Source organism: Olea europaea, chromosome 18 (assembly GCF_002742605.1).
Source record: "Olea europaea var. sylvestris chromosome 18, O_europaea_v1, whole genome shotgun sequence".
In the NCBI taxonomy this organism is placed as follows: Eukaryota; Viridiplantae; Streptophyta; class Magnoliopsida; order Lamiales; family Oleaceae; genus Olea; species Olea europaea.
The window spans coordinates 1,118,404-1,140,490 of record NC_036254.1 but is presented as its reverse complement, the minus strand read 5'-3'; the positions used below and the strand labels follow the sequence as shown (position 1 = coordinate 1,140,490).

General features: G+C 34.3%; 2 protein-coding genes across 2 annotated transcripts in view; one reads left to right on the top strand and one right to left on the bottom strand.

Moving 5' to 3' along the window:
* Positions 1–5,984, bottom strand: part of LOC111366423 (protein ARABIDILLO 1-like) — a 13,372-nt gene extending 7,388 nt beyond the window's left edge. The window contains exons 1-8 of the mRNA XM_022987185.1: positions 3,606–5,984; positions 3,232–3,390; positions 3,058–3,144; positions 2,794–2,925; positions 1,864–1,991; positions 1,625–1,712; positions 320–366; positions 91–226 (exon numbers count right to left, since the gene is read on the bottom strand). Coding sequence (XP_022842953.1) covers positions 91–226; positions 320–366; positions 1,625–1,712; positions 1,864–1,991; positions 2,794–2,925; positions 3,058–3,144; positions 3,232–3,390; positions 3,606–4,943 — 2,115 coding nt within the window. The 5' untranslated portion in view covers positions 4,944–5,984. The remainder of the gene's footprint in view (positions 1–90; positions 227–319; positions 367–1,624; positions 1,713–1,863; positions 1,992–2,793; positions 2,926–3,057; positions 3,145–3,231; positions 3,391–3,605) is intronic.
* Positions 5,985–19,311: 13,327 nt separating this feature from the next.
* LOC111367075 (cationic amino acid transporter 9, chloroplastic-like) lies at positions 19,312–21,536 on the top strand. Its single transcript, XM_022987776.1, has 2 exons — positions 19,312–19,648; positions 21,079–21,536. Exons 1-2 carry the CDS (start codon positions 19,411–19,413, stop codon positions 21,519–21,521), a joined length of 681 nt encoding a protein of 226 aa, XP_022843544.1. The 5' UTR covers positions 19,312–19,410; the 3' UTR covers positions 21,522–21,536.
* Positions 21,537–22,087: the final 551 nt, after the last annotated feature.

Here is a 22,087-nt window from a genome sequence, read left to right as displayed (position 1 = left end):
TTTTTTTTTTTTTTTTTTTTTTTTTTTTTTTTTTTTTTTTTTTTTGAGTTTACCAAACAGCAGGTGTCATGAAACTAGCGAAAAATCCACCAAAAGCAAAATAATCCAATATAAAATTGGTTCAGAGCTTGACTGTTCCGAATTTTGAATTTCCAAACAGAGATGTAGCTTAGTTTGTGGTCCAACCAACCACCATGAGTTCACACATATTAATGCATGGCACCAACTTGCAGTGACGTAATTCTGATCAGCTTATATTGGTAGATACAAGGATTCAATCACAAGCAAGCCATATGATCGTGGCAGCAGAAATATTTACCAAGCACAATTGGCAAACTTAAAAACTCCAATATCCAGTGCATGCATCTACATGAAAGGTAACATATACATAAGCAAATTTGCTCATAAAGCCCCCTGTCTAGTGCAAGCATGTATATCTATGTAAAGCACACTTGAACAAGGAATCGTGAATCCCTTAAATGGGCATACGCACTGCAGCAGCAACAGGTTGACATAAGATAACACATATGTAATTGAGTAGTTCTATTTGTTGTTTCAATTTTTGTAAGTATTCAAATAAACCATCAGTAGCAGATAACTTCAAGTGCGCACAACAAAGATGGGCCAGCAAACATTCAAAAAAGAAACTGGACCATTTGAAGCTATTTATAGAAGGATTCACTTCCAGGATAAGTTTCATGTATGATGTCGAGAAACATATGTTTATTAGCATCTTTTGAAGCCTGATGGACAGGCACATACATGAAAATAAAAAAAATAATTGTATAAACAAAAATAAAGGCAAAGGCAAATCAACTATTCAAAATGTTCCTCATACAAGGATAGAGACAAGCTCGTGCACACATATTATATATGGGCTAGGTTTCTTCAATTATTGCAGACTTCCTAGTTCCCACATAACCAAAGTTCAAGCTGATTACTATATAGTCATAGACTACATGGTACCGTTCATTATGGTTTGAAGTACTCTCGTAAGTACTAAAAAAACAAGGTTTTCAGAAAAATAAATTCCTTATTTGGAATCTTAATCAGATGTTATCACCATAATATTGGCACGTTATGGTTAGCACCACATAAAACAAAGAAATTCATAGTTCAACTTTTGACAAGTGGAATTACTTAAAGAAGAATATCCTTCAAAACAGCACATATATAAAGGGACAGCATTTCTTTTCACTTTTCCTCCTTTTTTTTTTTTTTCCCCTTGACGTGGCGGGGGCAGACATTTTCATTGAAGTGTAGCCAACTCTAAAAGCCAGAAGAAGGCCCATACGATTAGGTCCCCACCATGTAAGGTTGCTTTAGGGATAATTATTGACCTTAACTTTTGCATTGTTGCACAAAATGGCCGTCCTCAAAGTTAATCCCACAGCCACGTTAAGCTTCAACTCTTTAATGGCACATCTACAGATTTGCATTTTTTGGATAAATTAAAGCTTCGAGAATTGTCAACTCGTCCCCACGCTTCAAAAATACTCGAGACAAGTTGTTTCAAGACACATATCATAGTTCCAGCAAAGTATTTTTGACCACGGAGCACTGCTGGATGTTATAGGGGATATGCAGTGACAGAGACATAATATAAAGCAGAAGAATGCAATACCAATGACTCAATGCCACCAGCAGCTGCAATTGCTTCTCGATTGCTGTCATCAAAGGATAAATTCCATAATGCGCCAGCAGCCTCTTGCCTGTATACCGGCCAAAAATAGTGTCGTGTTTAACATTCTCATGTGTAATAAGTATCCTCCAAATTAAGAAAAGCAGAAACGAAGTTATCCATGCAAATCCCTTATAAAATAAAACTGGTGACTGAAATTTCAAATTTTAAAAATGCATTACTTGACACCATCATGAGAAGAGCGTGTAAGTTGCACAAGTGCCTCAAGAGCTCCCGTCTCTTCTCCAACAGCAGCATTGTTACTGTTGCTATCTCCGTGAGCCGCCAAATTTGCCAAAGCACGAGCCGACTAGACAATAACAAGGAACATTGGTGAGAAATTGGAACCATAATTCTTCAATCATATCTTTTGTGCATAAAAATGCAAACTGAAAACCTATCTAGACGTGGAGTAAAATCTAAGAGTTAATATAACCTGTCACAGTACTCCTTCAGACTAAAAGAAGAGAAAGGCTAGGACATATAGTATAATGATACACCACAACACTTGCAAATTATCCTTATATGGTCATAACAAAAGAAAAAGGGTTCTCAAAGGAAAAAACAGAAATAAATGCAAAGGAGACGTTCTAGATATTATAGCTGAAACAAGGTAATAAGTTCTGCAGTGCTTTCACTCTGAGTCCAGTACCATATATCGAATGGATTTGGAAACAAATATTTTTTTCCAGAATCTATATCTTGAAAGGCTTACCGAACTTAATTTTTCTAAAATATAATGAAAATATCAACCTTTAACATATATAAGCTCTTTATTAATAAAAAAATTACATATTACACATACGAAGGAGATCATCAATGCAACAAGGCATAAGCAAAAGAGCGTAGCCCTCACATAAAGAAAAAGGAAAGAAGCTGTAATAAAAAGCCCATGTGTAATGACAAGTTATGTGAAATGGATAGAGTCTGGCAACTCAGGACATCTGATACTAGTGAGTCATATTTTTTTTATGAATTCTTGCATGGAAACATTATTATCTGTTGAGTTCCAAACTACTAGTTGTAATATGAATGACGGCCTTTTAAATATAGTGATGGTAGGCACAGAAGTGAAACATTTGGTTCTTTATATCTTTCAAAGGAAATGCAACCTGCTCTTGCACCCCTTCAACTTTGCAACTCCTGGCCAAAGTTACTAAAGCAGGTATTCCACCCGCTAAAGCAACTTCCAAGCTGCATTTATCATCCGCTGCCAAGTTTGCCAATGCACCTGCAGCACGTTCCTGAAATCAAGAAAAGAACCCACCATTACTACTTGAGCACCGTAAAGCAACTCAGTTCAGAAGGGTTCCATTACTGAGCATTGTAATCACACATAAAATTACCAACAAAAACTTAAATACTGTGACACATACCAAAACTCCTTCACCACCAGCAGTGCCAGACCACTTACAGATAAGATCAACTAAAGCTTTTACACCACCAGACTCAGCAATGGCACCCTGGCAGCAGAATTTGGTTTATCATTATTTCGAAGCAATAGCATAAATAAAATGAAAATAATATAATATAAACAGATGAGAAACAACCTTGTGTTCTTCACCAACAGAGACGTTCCAGAGTCCTCCAGCAGCCTCTTCAGCAACCAGCCTGTTCATAGATCTAGCCATATTTACCAAAACATTGATCCCTCCTTCCTCTGCCACAGCTTTTGCAACATTGGCATTCACTGATAAGTTTGCTATAGCCTGAACATTTAAGCAAATTTAACACAACTAATGATTATTATCTTTCAACTTCTACAGGCAAAAAAGCAAAAGAAATATGATAACAAGATTGTAAGATGAACTTGATCGTCTGATCTCCATCAGACCAAATAAAACAAAGAAAAACGCCCAAGAAAAATAAACTAAATCATAAGACTGAAAATTAAGGGTTTAGAACCATTTGATAAAACTCCTACCTTTGCAGCTTCTGACTGAGGCCCTTCCCGCCATGACCTCGCAAGGTTTAGAAGAAGACGTATGCCCCCAACTCGAATAACTGCTTCGGCCCTTCCAGGGTCAATACTGGCATTTTCATCATCAATTACAACAAAAGTAGCAAGAGCTGTAGCCGCTCTTTCTTGAACTTCCTCCTCTGCACTCTGCATGAAACTAAGTAACAGAGAAGTGCCTTGGTGGAGCCAAAAATTATCCAAACCTGGTGGGTTGCTCTCTGAAATACGTAGAAGTGCATAGCAGAGGGTCCATTCCAGCCACTTCATTACCTCATCTAACTTTCTATCCTTAACATTCATATTTCTCCAATCCAAGAAAACATTCCTTTCATTCTTTGTAGTATCGGCAAATAGCGAAGCTGCAACTTTAAAATTGTCTGTAGAGACAGCAAACAGAAATTTACCTTTATGATTGTTATTATAGACAAAGGAAGCATCTTCCTCGAGTGCTCGGCAATTTAAGGCACACAGGACCTTCAAACTCTTCCATGTTTTTACCAGTGTTAAAGCGGCATGAGGGGTAATATCTGTTCTAGAAACATCTAAGCCTGTCAAGTGAGGCAGCTTTTTCCAGTGCTGTAATATCAAACCCCACTTTATATTACGTGTACCTGCAACAGATAGGAAGCAAACTGATGTAACATTTCCCATAGCGGTCTCATCAACTTTTCGACAGTCAATGAATCCAATATCCATCAAGTTTGGACAATATTTTGCCAAAGCATTGATAGCATCTGCATCAATTTCATGTATACCCGTGAGCCTAAGTTTCTGCAGACGAAGACAGCAAATGGCAATTGCTTTTAGCGCATCACTGCTGATCCTTTCGCATAAATCTGGCCCAAGCTGAAGGCACTCTAGTGCCTCATGTCGAGCAGCAAGCACAGATAACGAAGCATCCGTAATTTTCCGGCAACCATCTACACTAATCTGACGCAAACCCCGAGCTTGAAGATTTATGATAGCACCAGCAGATTCAGGACCCCGGAACTGAAGTTTTTGAAGATTCTCGCATCGAGAGGCAAGTGAAGCAGCTGCAGCAGCATCACACTTATGGGGCCTTAAATCCAATTCCTGCCACAAGCATGGAGATTTACCCAGAAATCTCCATGTCCGGCAGGTTGACGACAGGCTCGCACGATCACGATAGTTCAGACATGAAAAAAGCTGAATTACTGTATCATCAGGCAATCTTTTCCAATCAACCACACCTTTCATGTCAGAACTCAACCTCTCGATCTCCTGGCCTTCCACTTCTGCAGTGCCCCTCCTTTCCACCCTCCGCCGCACCCTCCGACTCATACTTCAACCAGTTTATAACACAAAACTAATCCACGAGGGTTTAAAGCCAGAAGTGAGATAAAATGGCAACACTATTAACTCAAAGATAAAGCCAAACGAAGTAAAAAGCTGAAAAATTATCTCAGGAAAGAACTGCCTTCTATATTAATTTCCTGAAATATCAAAACCAAAAACACCAATCCCACGATAGAATCCACTTAAATGCTACACAATAAATTCATATATGAACGTCCTTTGACCTGAAACCACCAAAATTCAACAATTAGTGATCCTCAGCACAAAATCCAGCGGCAAGAACTTTTTACACCTCAAAAAGCAACTCTTTTCAAAATCATTGATGAACATTTGCGTACATAGAATTAAAAAAACGTCTCAGTCGCACAAAATCCCATTAAATCTTCAAAAATGGAATGCCCTTCCGACACACTGAATCAAGTCAAATATAGAGCAATCCCCAATCATAAATGCACGACAAGAAGTTTATGATAGACAACAAAGAAAAGTCAAGGTGCTTTTTCCACAAACCTGGGTGCTTCAGCCTCGTGGTCCTTTTTTTAAACCCTTACTACTGCGCATAAATCTGCTACCCTATAAGAAAATTTTCAATAAAAACAAGAATACACAATAAAATTTAGATGGACATATATCTCTGTGTGTGCTTGGAGAAGACAAAGGTGTTGAAGGGTCGCAGAGAATTCAGTCAAGTATCAAGGCGGTGGAGAAAGAGCCCCCCAGACCACTTGTCCACTCGGCTCTCTCAGCACGTGGTCGATCACACGCAATTATAAGACCCTTGATGGCGTGTTCCAAATTCCAAATGTGAGAAAATCTAACCTTTCTACAGAAAAAAGGATAAATTTTGGTGGATTTCTTAAGAGGGCTACGGGGAAAATGGGAGGTTACTATATTAAAAGCTCTGGCATTTGTGCATTACTAAGAATTAAGAATATACAGCTCATGAGTCGGAGAATATAATCAACTATTTTCATATTTTTGGAAGATTTGCATTTGTTAGGTATTGCACTAACTAGTTAGATTTTGGAAATTTTGAGTAGACGGAAAACTTGAGTGGAAGTAACATAATCAATAGTTCCTATAGGTACGATTAGAGAAGAGAACATATATTGATGCGATCTAGGTTAGAATGTTGAATTAACTTCTTCCAACCGCTTTTCCAAGATATTGTATCCATACGTACAAAATATTGATATATGTCTGTTTTTCAAAGTGAGATTGATAGAAAGAACAAAAATATGAGCGATAGTACATTTCGATCATGTCTATCAAGAATAACTGAATAATTGGTGCATTAGAAAGGTCAGACAACTTATGGAGTGAAGAATCAAGCTAACTGTTCTTACTTCTTGGATAACCAAGTGAACATTTACAATCGATGGGTAGGAAAATGTCAGAGTATCTATATGAAATGTATTTTTCAATATATGAAAACATGAGAAAAAGTTAGACAATGTATTTGGCTCGTGAAAGTACAATAAAAGAAAATACACTATTTGATATTGATCGTTAAGTTAGTGATAATGGCCATTATTGGAGTCATCATGTATGTGAATATCTTCATGGGTGGTATTGATACAAAGAAAGAAAACATGTGATAATATTTCTAGAAGCTATTTTCAATATATTATTGACAACATTTGAATAGTGTAATGTTGCATATATTATTAACCAATAAAATTGCATATATTTTTATAAATCCAAAACGGAACCTTCATCTAATAACTTGAACATAAATAACCATATCAACGAAAGGTGGTTGATCAATCCGAATCAATTCTTGAAATAAAGTGCTCAAGGCAAAGCACGTGAATTACATTTGCCTTCCACACTGAATAATGACACTATGAAGATAGAAAACGAAGAGAGAGTTAATATTCTTGAGTAACCCACCATCCTGAGCATAAATGATCAATTTCCACTACTATAACTACAAGTTAATTGTTTCAATGGTCACTGAATTTGGGTTCATATCTTTGATTGACCATTGAACTTCAAAATATCGAGTTTTGGGCATAACTTTAAAAAATGTTGAGTTTTGGTCACTGAACTTAATTCATGTCTTTAATTGGTCACTGAACTTTAAAATGTCGAGTTTTGACTACTGAACTTTGAAAAATGTAGAGTTTTGGCAACTGAACTTAGGTCCATGTCTTCGATTACTAAGGTCCTGTTTGGTACCCATTTTTTTCAAAATGCATTTTTCTCTCTCTTCTTTTCAACCACACATTCTTTATTAAAATAATATTACACGTAAATCAAAAACTTTTTCTTATTTTTCAACCACACATTCCCCATCAATTTACTATTCAAAAATGCATTTTCACATAAAAATGTTTACCAAACACCCTCTAATTGAAGTTTAAAATGTCGAGTTTTGACTACTGAACTTTGAAATATACCGTACGTTACTCATTAGCATAACTATTGAATTTTGAAAAATATCGAGTTTACAGTAAATAATGTATAACATTTTTCAAAATTCAATGAGTAACGTACAATATTTTTTAAAGTTCAGTGAGTTATGTACAATATTTTTCAAAGTTCAGTGGCAAAAACTCTATATTTTAAAGTCCAATAAGCAATTGAAGACATGGACCTAAGTTTAGTGATCAAAACTCGACATTTTAAAGTTCAGTGGCCAATCAAAGACATGGACCAAAATTCGGTGACCATTGGAACAATTAACTCTATAACCACATATGATGAGTTAACTTAGTTGTGGCAAGGCTTGTGATTTTGCAAATTACATCCCCTCAAAAATAGCAATGCACTGGACTACAAAAGGTCAAAGATTGTCTATAAGTGATTTCACGAATGAACCTACGGTTAAAGGTAGAAATATTGTCAATAATATTTTTCCTTTTAGTATAGGATTATTTTATTTATTAGTCGATTGTGTAATTAATGCACAATCTTTCCTTTTATGTTTATTTCCTTTTAGTGTTATCTATAACTCTATAAATACAGTATTCTATATTGTAATAAATAAGAGCTTATGTTATAATATCATTCTTATTTTTCTTAACATGATATCAGAATGGTTTCTATCCTAAACAAATCAACTTTTGAATTTCGCCATTTTTTTTTTTTTACTCTTGTCCAACTTTTTTCTAGAAAAGAATATTTTTTTCAAACCTCCAAACATTCCGGCAAATTGGAAGCAAGTTGGGGGAATTAAGAAGCTGCTGAAGAAATTTATGCATAAAAGTCAAAGAAGTGTTGATGGAAGAATTCTTTATAAACAAACAATTCAGGAACATGCGATTTGGGAATGACATGTGATTTATTATTGAATATTGGCTTGATGGTATGGAATTTCATGCATCTTCCCTAACTGGGTTCTGCTATATGTTCATTCGAGGAGAAGCTCGCTCAATAATCTTATAAAAAATTTGCAATACCGCATTCAACATGAAAGTATTCCTCTAAATGAAGAGAAGTAAATCATAATTCTTCTTCTATTTCGTGTTTTAATTTTTTAGAATTCTTTAAAAAAAATAATTGTTCTTTCCCTTTTTTCTTGGGAATTTAATTATGGTTTAGTTTGAGGGTCGGTACCTTGAACTGTACCGACTCTCCCTCTGCCTCTTGAAAAAATCAGAGGATCTCTTATGTTAAAAAAAAAGGCATTTGGAGGGTCTTACCTTGAATTTTACCGGCACTCTCCCTCCCTCTTAAACAAACTAGAGGTTTTTTATGTTGAAAAAAAAAAACTTTGAATGGTCGGTACCTTAAACTTTATCGGCTCCTCCACTGCCTCTTGAAAATTTCAGCGGTTTTCTTATTTAAAAAGAAAAAAAAAACTTCTGGAGGGTCGGTACCTTGAACTTTATCGTCTCTCCCACCGCCTCTTAAAAAAATTAAATCAGAAGTTTATTTGTATTTCTTTGGAAGGTCGGTACCTTCAACTTTACCTACTTTTTTCATATTTTTCTATTGTTTTAGCAATTTAAAATGTTTTTGCTAAACCTGAACATTTATTTTTCTCGTACACTTTCTTCCTTATTTTTCACCTTAAAAAACAAAAAAGTCCATCAAAATATTTTCTTCCAACAAATAAGAAGGCGCTTATCTTTATTAACAACGACAAAGACATCAAGTGCTTGGAGTTCATTCTACATCAATTTGAAAGATTTGATTGGATCGATTTCTTCAAACTCAATATTCTACACCATATTAAGTTTGAGGGCTAGGTGTTAAAGATAGAAGTATTGTCAATAATATTTTTCCTTTTAATGTAGGATTATTTTATTTATTAGTTGATTGTGTAATTAATGCACAATCTTTCCTTTTATGTTTATTTCCTCTTAATATTATTTGTAACCCTATAAAATATGGTCTTAATAAATTAGAGTTTACATTCATTCTTATTTTTCTTAACACCTACCGCATGCACCTATCATTTATGCACTCTTCTGATACAAAAAATTCATTTTCCTAAATGCATCCACATTAAGCTTCAAGTGTGTCTTTTGAGACAAAATCAGTTTCCTACAAAACCATGTTGTGTGTACTTGCTACATAGAAAACTATTAGAAAATTGAATTCTGCCCAGTATGCTAAACTAGCCTATATGTTGAAACCCGAATACCATAAACAGCATACTACAAGTACAAGATATTTGGTGGACTCGAGTTCAAGATAGTAATTAGAGTTGTCGGTGCTGAATTTTGCTCAAACTTTTCCATTTTCGTATAAGCTTAAGTAGGAGAGATTTTTGGAAAGAAAAAATGATATTTTTGGAAATGTATGATTGAACGGTAGTGAAAAGTTATTGATATCATAAAATAAGTGAAAAGTTATTGATATCATAAAATAAGCTATTGGAAATAATTATGGGGGAAAATGATTTTAAAAATATCCATGCAAAGCGTATCTTTGTATGCTTTGTAGATATTACCCTTCAACTTCTGTATATTTACATATCTACCGTTGTATTATTAGCATTATACTTGGCGTTAATTGTTAATATCATTATCAAATTGCAAACAATTTTCTTCCAAGCATATATTTTTTCTTCCTTCATGAAAACTTGAGTTGGTATCGGAGCCATTATAAACTAATGTCCCATCATCTTATTTCACTGTGATTGGAGATGGTGTGGTTGAAGGTTGTTAATTCAGGTGGAATTGAAGGATCCTCTAGAGTCGCTATTCATGGAGATTCGTCTTCAATGATTGTTCTTTTTGTTGGAATACGATTCTTTAATTCAAGGATTGAAGATCGTTACTGGATGTTTATGTATATGTTAAAATTTGGAAATAAAAATTTACTTGGGAGTTTTGGGGTACCCGTTATTCGATTTTTTAAACCAATGGTTTTGAATGTTTATGACGGGTTAGATTTTGAGTGATTTTGAGTAGTTTGTTTAATAAAGTCCAACATATGCTTAAGAGCTTATTATTTAGTGGTTTTGAAAAAATTTTAAAAGCATAAAATTAAATATATGTTCCTTAAATGAAATTTTCAATTTATAATTTCTTGTATGAATTTTTTTTTTAATTCTAAGTGATATTTTTTCTCATAATTAAAAATTTAGTTTTAAATAAAAAAGAAAGTTAATTTATCTTTATATGTTTATTAAGCGTTCGCTTGTATAGCTAAAAATCATATTTTTACTAAATTTTGATAGAAGTTGATAAAGCATATGATTGAAAAGTCACGATTCCATGGAATATGTAATTAAAATTAATTATTGACGTTGACATTAATATGAATCCCCATGAAATAGGGGCTAAATATTATTACTCTAATGGGATGATATCATGTGACGGGCTGGATAAACTTATACATTCATTATAATACTAGTTTTCCACCCGTGCAATGCACGGGTTATGTCATTTTTTAGGTAATATTAATGTGTCAAAATATTTATTCATTTCTCTCAATAAATCTACAAATTTGATTAATTGTTGAAAATGTTAAATGGAAATGTAATCTTCATATATGACACACTCTGCATCATCATATATTATTATTACATTATAGATTGTTGCTTATTAGAGAATAGAAAAGAAAACAAATTTCATTCCTACGATTGATGTGCAATGTTGTCATTGGATTCTATAAATCGAAATGCAATCAGAATTTTTTAGTGTACACACACACACACACACACACACACACACACACACATATATATATATATATATATATACATACATACAGTGGTAGTTTATATATATTAAAAAAAATTTACGCTATATATAGTTTTTTTACGAATGTTGCATAGAGGAATGCAGAAAAGTAGTATATATTTTTTTATAGATATTGTGTAAAGGAATGGAGAAAAGTAGGAAAAATAGTATGACAATTTATAACCCATATAAATTATAAAGTTATAATAATTTTATTAGGAATTTTTATATCCAAAAAGAAAAATAATTGACGTCATACACATAATTTTTTTTAAGAAAATGATGTAAATTATATTGAGAAAATTATCACGAAAAAATAATAAACATTAATAAAATAATTGATTTTTTTAAAGAAAAAAAATGAGTTCTACATATTCTTAACACACACATTTGATGTATGTTTAACTATTTTTTATATTCATTTAGATCATTCAATGTTTATGATATAGTTCTCGAAATGAGTTTTGAGAGAATATAAAAGATTTATGGTATATGTTTATAAATAAAAAAAAATCACCCAATAAAAAAAATTGACACAAAAAAGATATTAATCACCCAAAGTAAAAAAAAAAATTGACACAGAGCATCATTTAAAATATATATATATGGTTGCACATGCTTCGTGTCACGGAGCACAATTCCTCCTGGGTGCACGGAGCATTGTGCTGCAATTTTTCTTTTCCTTTTTTTTTGTGATTGATATATTTTTTTATTCAAATCTATTTTACTCTTATAATGTGACACATAGTAAGTTGAATCATGTATATTGTTTATTTTCTAAAAGCAGTTGCGATAAATCAAAGTAAAACTTAACACAATGTTAAAAAAAATTTAATTCTCAGTCGAAAAGATGTCGATTAATTTATTTGACTATATTGAATATTTTAGATGTATATAAATTTTGGAGAATTAAATTCAAATATATCAAAATTGGATGATTAAATAACAATCCCAACCCCATTTAAGTGACAAAATATTATACTTTGGCTTGGCTTGTGTTTGGCTCCATTATTATTATTATCATTATTTTCATTTTTCTCTATTTTATTTTCAATTGCAGAATCTTCTATAAAATAATATTACACGTAAAGAAAAAACTTTTCATTAAATCGATTGGATATTGAACAGTAAAAAAAATTCGATTATGTACACGACTTAATTATATTGAATATAGTTATCATCAAATACGTCATTTGTATGTAAAATAACCATTCAAACTAAAATAATGTCTGATATATAAATTATGAGTTCCAATAATTTGGATTTTTAATCCACGCATTAAGGGAACATTTATCCTCTCTCCAGAAAGTACATTTCAATTATAGCAACACAAAATTGATGTCAACTAATTTTTCATCTTGATTATTTTAACATCTGAAATTTTTTTATATATAAAAGAAATTCGATTATTACTTTTTCCTCCCAATCAATTAATTTTTTAAATAATCTAATAAAAATTTTGACGTCATTTAAAAATTTTCATAATAAACTTTTAATTTTTTTTTTTAATATCAAAAGAGAAATCATTTAAAATATTAAGAATTTCGATAACAAGCTAACTTAAAAAATTCATCGATGATTGTACGGTAGTTGAATGCATAAATCTTCTATATTCTATCGTGTTAGGAAAATGTGTAATTGACAATCTGTGACCAAATGACCTATTTGTCAAAATTGTAAAGTCAAGGACCAAATTGTAAAGGTCTAATAGTTCAGGGACTAAAGTTGCAATTTAGCAAAGTTCATAGCATAGGTCTAGGGTAAAGTGGGATGCTTTGAAGATGCAAACGGCGCGTTGATTTCGCTAGAGTTTCGCCCTGACCTCGCTCGAGCCTAAATTGCAGAACAGACGTCGCTAGAGTTTTGCTGAGCCGTCGCTCGAGCGAAGGTGCGTCGCTCGAGTTTCGCCAGCACCTCGCTCGAGCGACGGTGTTATCTGGCCTTTGGTAATTTTAATGCCTCGCGAATTTTTAACGCTCCATATTACCAAATTCAATCTACTATATAAACAAAACGTCCTATTTTCATTAAAGACCTTTGGCAAACATTCAAATAGGAATTCCTCTCAACTTCCAAAGGATTAAGAACCTAATATTCATTCTTTTCATCTTTTAATTCTCATGGTTCTTTCAATAAAAACATCAACCCTCTCAAAACCACGTCTCTACTGATAATCAATTGGCTGATCTACTTACGAAACCATTAGATGGATTGAGGTTTAAGTCGCTTCGGACGGCTGTTGGTGTTTGTTCACCTATCTGATCGTGGATTCATGTATATTCATGCATTCATTACATATGCATCTAATCACTTCATATCTTGCATGTGATCTGTGTGTGTGTGATGCATTTTTGAGTGTTAGTTTGTCGTTTAATCTTCTTTTGTGTGTTTAAATATGAAAATAAAAAAAAATTAATTAAAAAAAATTAATAATAATAATAATAAATAAAAATAAAATGGGGGTTTTTTGGGTGTGTGCCTTTTATGTGACGATAATAGTTTTTGCATTAAAGATCAAACTCTATTTTTCATCATATGTACAAGTCTAAGGTTCCATCATTGTTCTCTTTGCTTGTGGAGTTCTGATTATATGGCTCGTCATTCATTTTTGCACAGCACACACTGTAGTCCTGTGAGTGAGTCTTGACCGTATGGGTGAGACTTGGGATGGTGTTCTTCTGTGATTGGGGTTATGTGTCCATTTGTCTTGACTGCATGGCACTTTTCACGGTGATGTTCTGTATACACTTTACTCCACGAGATTTTGAACTATATGTGGACTTACGAGTTGTCTATGTGCTGAGTGTCGGGGTTGTGACTTTATGCTTATTGTTGGTATAGTTTACATAATTGGTCACATGCTTCGTTTTTTTTTATTAGTTTCCGATGCTCTGCACTTGTCTTATTTTTGAAAATACACAATTTGGGGCTAATTTCGTCATTTCTTGATAATTGTGTTCTTTTTATCAATATTCAAAATTTAGTGCTATTTCTGACATTTGAACTTCGCTCGAGTCTCGCCTGGAATTGTGTGCCAAAGTGTCGCACGCCACGTGTTCGATGAAAGTCCTTAGCTATATGACTTTTGTTTTCCCTTAGTTTTTTTTGTGTTTCTGTTTTCCTTCTTTCCATTTCGTCTTTGTTTCATTGTCGTCACGTGCCATGTTGAGTGCTTTTGGACATATTTTAGGTTTATCTTTTCGTCATGCTTGGTTTGCTCTTAGGGTCGTTCACATTTTTCGATGCATTTCTTTCGTGCCTCATTTGTGTGTGCAATGTTTCATTTCATATTGCATCATATTACGTGCATTATTCATGTTACTCATTAGTTCTGTCTCTACGTGTGCCAGATGGCCCGTAAGCGTTCTCGACCCTCTGCGCAGCCGGCCAGTGGTTCGACGTCGTATAGTCGATCGCGATTCATTTCTGCTACAGTTTAGGAGGTCTTCACTTCTCAGTTCTCCTTACGCCCCGTACTTGTGGAGCGTGAGGTAATCTTATCTGACCTTCCTGTTGATATAGCCGCCATTTTTGTTTCCCGAGGTTGGGAGCCCCTTCTTGTTGGTCTTTCACCTCCGCCCCCACTCCTGGTTCAGGAGTTTTATGCTAATATTCATGACATAGACGGCTCGTCGTTTAGAGTTTTTCTTAGAGGTCATTCTTTTAGGGTTACTCCGTCAGTAGTAGCTCATGCTTTAGGTATATCTTAGATTACCCATCCGACTTTTCCTTATATTCTACCTGCTTCTATTTCGGTCGATGCCCTTGTTCGGTCGACGCTTTTGAACACCCCGTCTGTCGGGGGGCTTACGGCGATGGCCAAGGGTTCTTTACCCACCGATCGTCAGGTTTTGTTACACATCATGTGCACAAACCTGTGGCCTGTTGCCCACACGTCTTCGTTACCTATGGTGAGGGCCCGTTTTCTATATGCCCTTCTTCATGGGGACTCGATCGACCTTCCTAGTTTTGTGTGCCAGCAGATTCTGACTTCATTTCGTACTCCTGGGGGACGGATCGGGTTGCCTTATGCTTGCTTGATTCATAGGGTTGCTTTGTCTTTAGGTACTTCTTTTCCAGAGGGTTCGACTAGTCGAATAGGATGTCCGATAGGACAACAGACCATTCATCAGAGTTGATCCCATGTTCCGTTTTCTTCCTCTTCTGCTCATGTTGCGGCTCAGGCTGAGCCTGTTGATGTCTTTGATTTTTCGGAGCCCCTTGATCCTATTACTGATATTCTTACTGGGGGTTCTTGTGTCTTTCTTCCTTCTCGTTCCGATCCTCCTTTAGCTATTCCGCTTAGCTCTACCTTTCCTTCGACATCTACTTCTGCTCCTGGCGTGGCTGCTTTGCCCGTTTGACCCCCACGGTGATGCTTATGGGACAGATGTCTACACTGGTCGAGCAGCAGGCTCGTATGATGGCTGAGATCACGCAGTTACGTGCTGCTTCGGAGCGTCATTCAGCTGAGCTTTCTCCTTTTCGCCGTGCTCTTGCCGTGTGTCAGCAACATTTGCGCTGGATTCGTGATAGTATAGAGGAGAGCACGAGTGGCGAGAGCGGTGTTGAGTCTTCGGATGCTGGAGGTGCTGCCTCATAGTTAGTTAGTGGATTGTTTTTGATCCTTTGTCCTTCGTGACAAAAAGGGGGAGTAGATATTTTGGATAGCATTGGATAGATAGATATCGATTTTTTGGTAATTGTGATATAAAGATGATGTGTATATAATTCACGACTAGATTAAGTTTTTGATGTTTTGACAATATTAATGTATGTTTTTGACCTACATTATTATTGTTTCTTAATCTGGTTAATGACGTATGATCTATTTCTTGTTTTTATTTACTGTTTCCATTTCACATGCTTTTACACTTGGTATTTGAGTTTTTGATTTTCAGGAAACAGGTTTAACAAGAGATAGCTACTTTGGTTGAATAGATAGGTTGTTTGGAGTCATTTTTATTTATGTCCTTGACTGTCATATGTATTTTTGTCACAGAATGCCAAAGGAGGAGTTTGTTAAGAAAATGTGTAATTGGCAATCTGTGACCAAAGGACCTATTTGTCAAAATTGTAAAGTCAAGGACCAAATTGTAAAGGTCTAATAGTTCAGGAACTAAAGTTGCAATTTAGCAAAGTTCATAGCATAGGTCTAGGGTAAAGTGGGATGCTTTGAAGATGCAAACGGCGCGTTGATTTCGCTAGAGTTTCGCCCTGACCTCGCTCGAGCCTAAATTGCAGAACAGACGTCGCTAGAGTTTCGCTGAGCTGTCGCTCGAGCGAAGGTGCGTCGCTCGAGTTTTGCCAGCATCTCGCTCGAGCGACGGTGTTATCTGGCCTTTGGTAATTTTAATGCCTCGCGAATTTTTAACGCTCCATATTACCAAATTCAACCTATTATATAAACAAAACGTCCGATTTTCGTTAAAGACCTTTGGCAAACATTTAAATAGGAATTTCTCTCAACTTCCAAAGGATTAAGAACCTAATATTCATTCTTTTCATCTTTTAATTCTCATGGTTCTTTGAATAAAAACATCAACCCTCTCAAAACCAAAACACCATTTCATATCTCCATATCAACTTCCAGAAGATCGTCAGTTTGAAGATCCGGGAAGGGAATTGCTTGAAGAGCTAGAGTGCTTGGTGATTCACGGGAGGTAGAAGATATTCAAGGCTGAGATTTTGGCGCAGATCTGCAAAATCCAGGATAGCTGTGGTCGATACAGTAAGGAGGTCAGAGTATTGTCAGAATCAATAATGTCTGGCGTACTGTAAGTCAATATCTTCTATAGTGGATCTCTACTGGCTTGTGCCTGGGTTTTTACCCAGTTGGGTTTTCTCCGTCAACATTTTGTGGCGTTTTTACCGATTTTTGTTATTTACTTTTCAACCGGTAATTCAACTTAGGTAGATAAAGTATGTGAATGAATCAGACAATGCATAATTTACGTGACTTGTTGCATAAGTTAATTAATTGCCTTAATTCCGCATAAACACCTATTCACCCCCCTCTAGGTGTTGGTTGAGTCGAACTATAGCTTTTTCATATTGAAATTCATTTTGAAAACTATATCATAGATACATCGAATGACCTAAATGAATATTGAAAATAGTTAAACGTACATCAAACGTGTGTTAAAAAATGCATATACCTCATCTTTTTTCTTAAAAAAAATCGATTATTTTATTAATGTTTATTATTTTTTCCTGACAATTTTCTTAATATAATTTATATCATTTTCTTAAAAAAATATATTATGTTGTATGACGTCAACTATTTTTTTTGACGTAAAAATTCAAATCAGGCAAAACAGCAGCACCACACACGCATAGAAAGACCATTAGAATTTTAAGAGTAAAATGAGATATTATGGTATATTCGTGGGTAAAATAAGGAAATACAAAATACGTCCTGAATCAATAGTGCTCACGTCATTCACTCTTTTATTGTAGTAGGGAGATAGATGTTGCGTAAAGGAATAGAGAAATGTAGGAAAAATGACGCCATTTTCTTCTTTTGTACAATAAATTGAGATTAATTTACATCCACTGTAGCACCTCGTTTCCTTTTTAAAAGAAGTTAGAAAAAGTAGCTACAATATAAGATATTTGGGGCTCAAAAGTGGGAAACAGTAAAAAAAAACTTAAAAGAAATAGAAGAGAACCAGATTATTTACCAAAACAGTACCGATTTCTTTACCAAAAGAAATGTATTTTCTGACTATTAGTGGGCCTCTTTGTGAGATTGGAAAGTCAATAATACCATTAGTGGGCCCCTTCGTGAGATAGGGAAATCAACAAATTCGACTAGCAGATTTGCAACAGTCCAAAATGGGCTTAAAATCTTGGAAAAAAGCAGAAATAGAGAAGACCATTAGACCACGTTTCAAAAGTGAAATGGGATATTGAAGGGTAAAATAAAAAAACTCAAAATACGTCATGAATGAACAATAACCAGCATATTGCCTTTATTGTAGTAGGGATATATTGGCCCCGTTTGGTACCCATTTTTTTCAAAATGTATTTTTCTCTCTCTTCTTTTCAACCACACGCTTTTTATTAAAATAATATTTCACGTAAATAAAAAAATTTTCTTTATTTTTCAACCACACATTTCTCATCAATTTACTATCATAAAATGCATTTTTACATGAAAATGGGTATTAAACACCCTCATTGAGTCAGAGTCAAACATTAATTTGAACCAAAAATATATAGTTAGTACTCATTTATTATTCGCGTAGGATTCATTATCCCTCATTAGTCATTACAATTATACGAACAAGCCCCTCAGGGTATAGTCCAGTGGTGCAAAAGACAGGAGTGATATTATCTTATATTTTGCTGGCAGTCGCAGTTTGGGAGTTTGATTCATGAGACATGAAATTGGATTTCTTGTAGACGCAGTGTACAGACAGATCTTGTTCCCTGACTTATTGAGACACATTCTGCGATTTACCTCCCTCACAAAACTCTAGGGGCGGAGCAGTGGAAGTTCTAAAGATTGAGGTTCAACTTTTTTTTGTTTTATTATTATTTTTTATTTTTTTAATTATACGAACAAGCACAATGTAAACATGTGTTAACTCAATAATTAAATTGTATTTAAATCGTATTTTTGTTGACTATGTGCTGCTGTTTCCATTTCTTAATGCTCGGTTCGTGTTTCGTTTTTAAGCGGCTCAAATTATAATTTGACAAATTATAATTTATGAACAATGGGCATTAATTGAGACTCTTATTAGATGTGTAGTTAGGCTTAATTAAGCCTCCATTTGGAAATAATTTATAAATGATTTACTTTGCTGAAAAAATAAAATTTGATCTTTTATAAATAATTTATAAAAAATTTCTTTGACAAAGTCCATTTTAATATAGAATAAAAGTTGATAAAAATTTCCAAGTTAAAATCAATGAAATAATTATTTTAATCAAACATTTTGTAAAATCCATGTTTGATATATAGAATAAAAGTTGATAAAAAATTGAAGTTAAACTTAAAGTTAGAAAAATAAATAATTTTAATCAAGCATTTAATAAAATTCACAACTTTTTAAATATATATTTTATAAATTTTAAAAATCTTATTTCAGCACCGGCGAAATATAAAAAGATGAAATTCCACTTTTATTCTATGAAAGTGAGAAGTTTTTGGTCAAAAAAGCTATTGCCACGTGTCAAATTCATGGAAATATAGAAATAACGAAAAAATTATTTTTACTTACTATGAATGAAGGAAGACATAAAACCGTCTACATTAATCACGGCACTTCGTGCATCGTGTGTTGTACAGAGTTCCGATCAGAATGAGTGCTGAACAGAGTTTGGCGCATACGTCGTCATCACACTTCTCTCATTTCTGGTCGTCGGCGTTGAGGTCCAAACCGTTATCTCCAGCATCGGAGACTTATGTCCGCACCAATTCCGGCGAGGGACTCGTCCGTCGTTTAAGCCTCTTTGATCTCCTTCTCCTAGGGATTGGAGCCTCCTTTGGCGCTGGCATATTTGTCGTCACTGGCACGGTCGCTAAAGACGCCGGTCCTGGTGAGCAATTCCGATTTCACCAAATAGTGTTTTAACCAGTTTAAGCTCAAATTTTATTCGTTTAAATCTTGTCATCAACTTCCTAAATGTATGGTTTGTGTTTTGATCGTAAAAATCGATTTTTTTTTTCCGGGGAATTGGCAAATAACACGTGAGTTGGAAACCGCATAGATAATGTGCGAAATGCAAAAAATATAGAACTATGAAATTTTTATGACATTGTCATTTCATCTGAAAAGAGATTCACTCCATTAGCCAAATTGGCGGGAGACTGCTGTGCGGAAACCATGAGAATGATGTGCAGTTTCCCCTGATGTTTGTTGTAGCTCTTTATCAATTATGAAGAGTCTTTGGTTTATCATTCTTTTACTCTGAATTTTATTTTTTTTATGAAATTTTCACTTATTTTAATCTGAATTCTGCTTTAAAAGATGAAGTATGAAAGATTTTCATTTAGCTGCCAGTAAGATTTAATCAGCTATGTTTTGAGTTGCCACTGAATATTGGTATTTTAAAATCCACGGAAAGTGCATAAACTGGCCTGAATTTGGTTATGCTAAATAATGTCTGAATTCTGCTTTAAAATAATGTTTGACTCGATGGTACTTGATAATTTATATATGGGTGATAAAGGAAATTCAGGAATTCATCAGTGAAGTATATTTTATTACTAGTAAACTAGATTGCCAAATAAGCATTATTGGATTGCTGATAAAACTACGTTCTATTTCTATTGAGTGATTTAATTATATGAGGTCAACAATATAGGAAAACTTTCCAGTTCGGACATGTCTGTCTCTGATGCATATTATGGTAAATGAATTTGATACATCAATGTTTCTTTCACCTTGGCTTGGGTAAATTTCATTTCTTTGCGATCTGCTTGGATTGAAGGATTAAGATGTATAGATTTATCCATATGACAAATTCATGGTTGAATGGTTTTGAGTTCCTACGGACTTCTATTAAGTGCTGTTAAATTTTTATGCTGAATTTGACATTCATCAGAAAAAGTATCATTATTAATCCTCTCTATTCTCAACTAATTATCGATCTATTTAAAGATCTAGATTTGAAATGCTTAGCCAAATCCTCTTCTTATTCAAACAATATATTTCAAATTATTTAATATTGTCAGTCTCAAAGTTTTGGCATACAGTTTTCTTCTCAGACAGTTTGTTTAAGCTAAATTTTGATATTCCCATTTGAATTTTATTCATATGAAATTGAAAACCTCATTTGGTGTGAGAATTGGCAGTGGTTCACTGACGCTGTAACTGAAAACCTCTTTTTCAATGTTTGACCTGTTAATTTTATTCACATGACATTGAAACCCCCTTTGTCAATGTTGTTCAATCTTTATCTATTTGACCCGGTAATTTCTGTGTCGCTGATTCACTGATGCCTCATTTTTTACCTCCCCCATGCAGGAGTTACAATTAGCTTCATCATTGCAGGAGCATGTTGTGTACTGAATGCACTCTGCTATGCTGAGCTAGCTTCTCGCTTTCCTGCAGTTGTTGGGGGAGCTTACCTTTATACATACTCGGCTTTCAACGAGCTTACTGCTTTTCTTGTGTTTGCTCAATTGATGCTAGACTATCATATTGGTGCAGCTAGCATTGCACGTAGCTTAGCAAGCTATGTAGTTTCATTACTGGAGCTCATTCCCCTTTTCAAGGATAACATCCCTAACTGGTTTGGGCATGGTCACGAAGTTCTTGGAGCATTATCTATCAATATATTAGCTCCAATTCTCCTAGTGCTTCTGACTATAGTTCTTTGTTGGGGAGTTGGAGAGTCATCAATATTGAATTCACTCATGACAGTAACAAAGGTTATTCTTATTTTACGCTCTTTTACACGTTGTTGATTAGATCCAGAATGAAATTCTGGGGAGTTTATCTCTTTGCATTAATCATCAGTAAAGTAGCCGCACACTGGTTAATTTGTCCTATCGAAAGTTCATTTTCATTTTCTTTGAAATTCCTGCGGACACTGGATACGCCTGACAAAAAATGAATCTTTCTCAGATGGAAGTCTTTGAAGATTTGGTTTATAAATGATTTGTAAATTTTGCCAAATGGAAGCAATATTTTAGGTTATTTCTATTTAACCTTTTTAATCAAAGCTGAGCTGAAACTATTGACACCAGTGGTTGTGGGTCCTCTTAGGTTATGACCTTGAAACTGATTTCTTTATCTTCAGGAAAGTATATGTGCACTTTGACTGATTTTTATATATTGGAGAATCTGAATCCATATCCAAGCATCATAATTCTTGCCAGATGTTAATAATAAGGTTAAAGGGCATCTTCTGTAGGCTATTAGTTGCTCAGTTATTTTTTATTTATTTAATCTTACATTTCAGTTGTGGATGGTGGATTTATTTTTTGCTACTCTAAATAAAATACAGGTACAGATAATGAATTTGTATTAG

What these genes read in the sequence shown, in the direction of transcription:
- LOC111367075 (XM_022987776.1), top strand. Translation starts at nt 19,411, where the DNA reads ATGAGTGCTGAACAGAGTTTGGCGCATACGTCGTCATCACACTTCTCT. An exon ending in CGCTAAAGACGCCGGTCCTG is followed by an intron (nt 19,649 to 21,078) that starts GTGAGCAATTCC and finishes TCCCCCATGCAG; the next exon opens with GAGTTACAATTAGCTTCATC.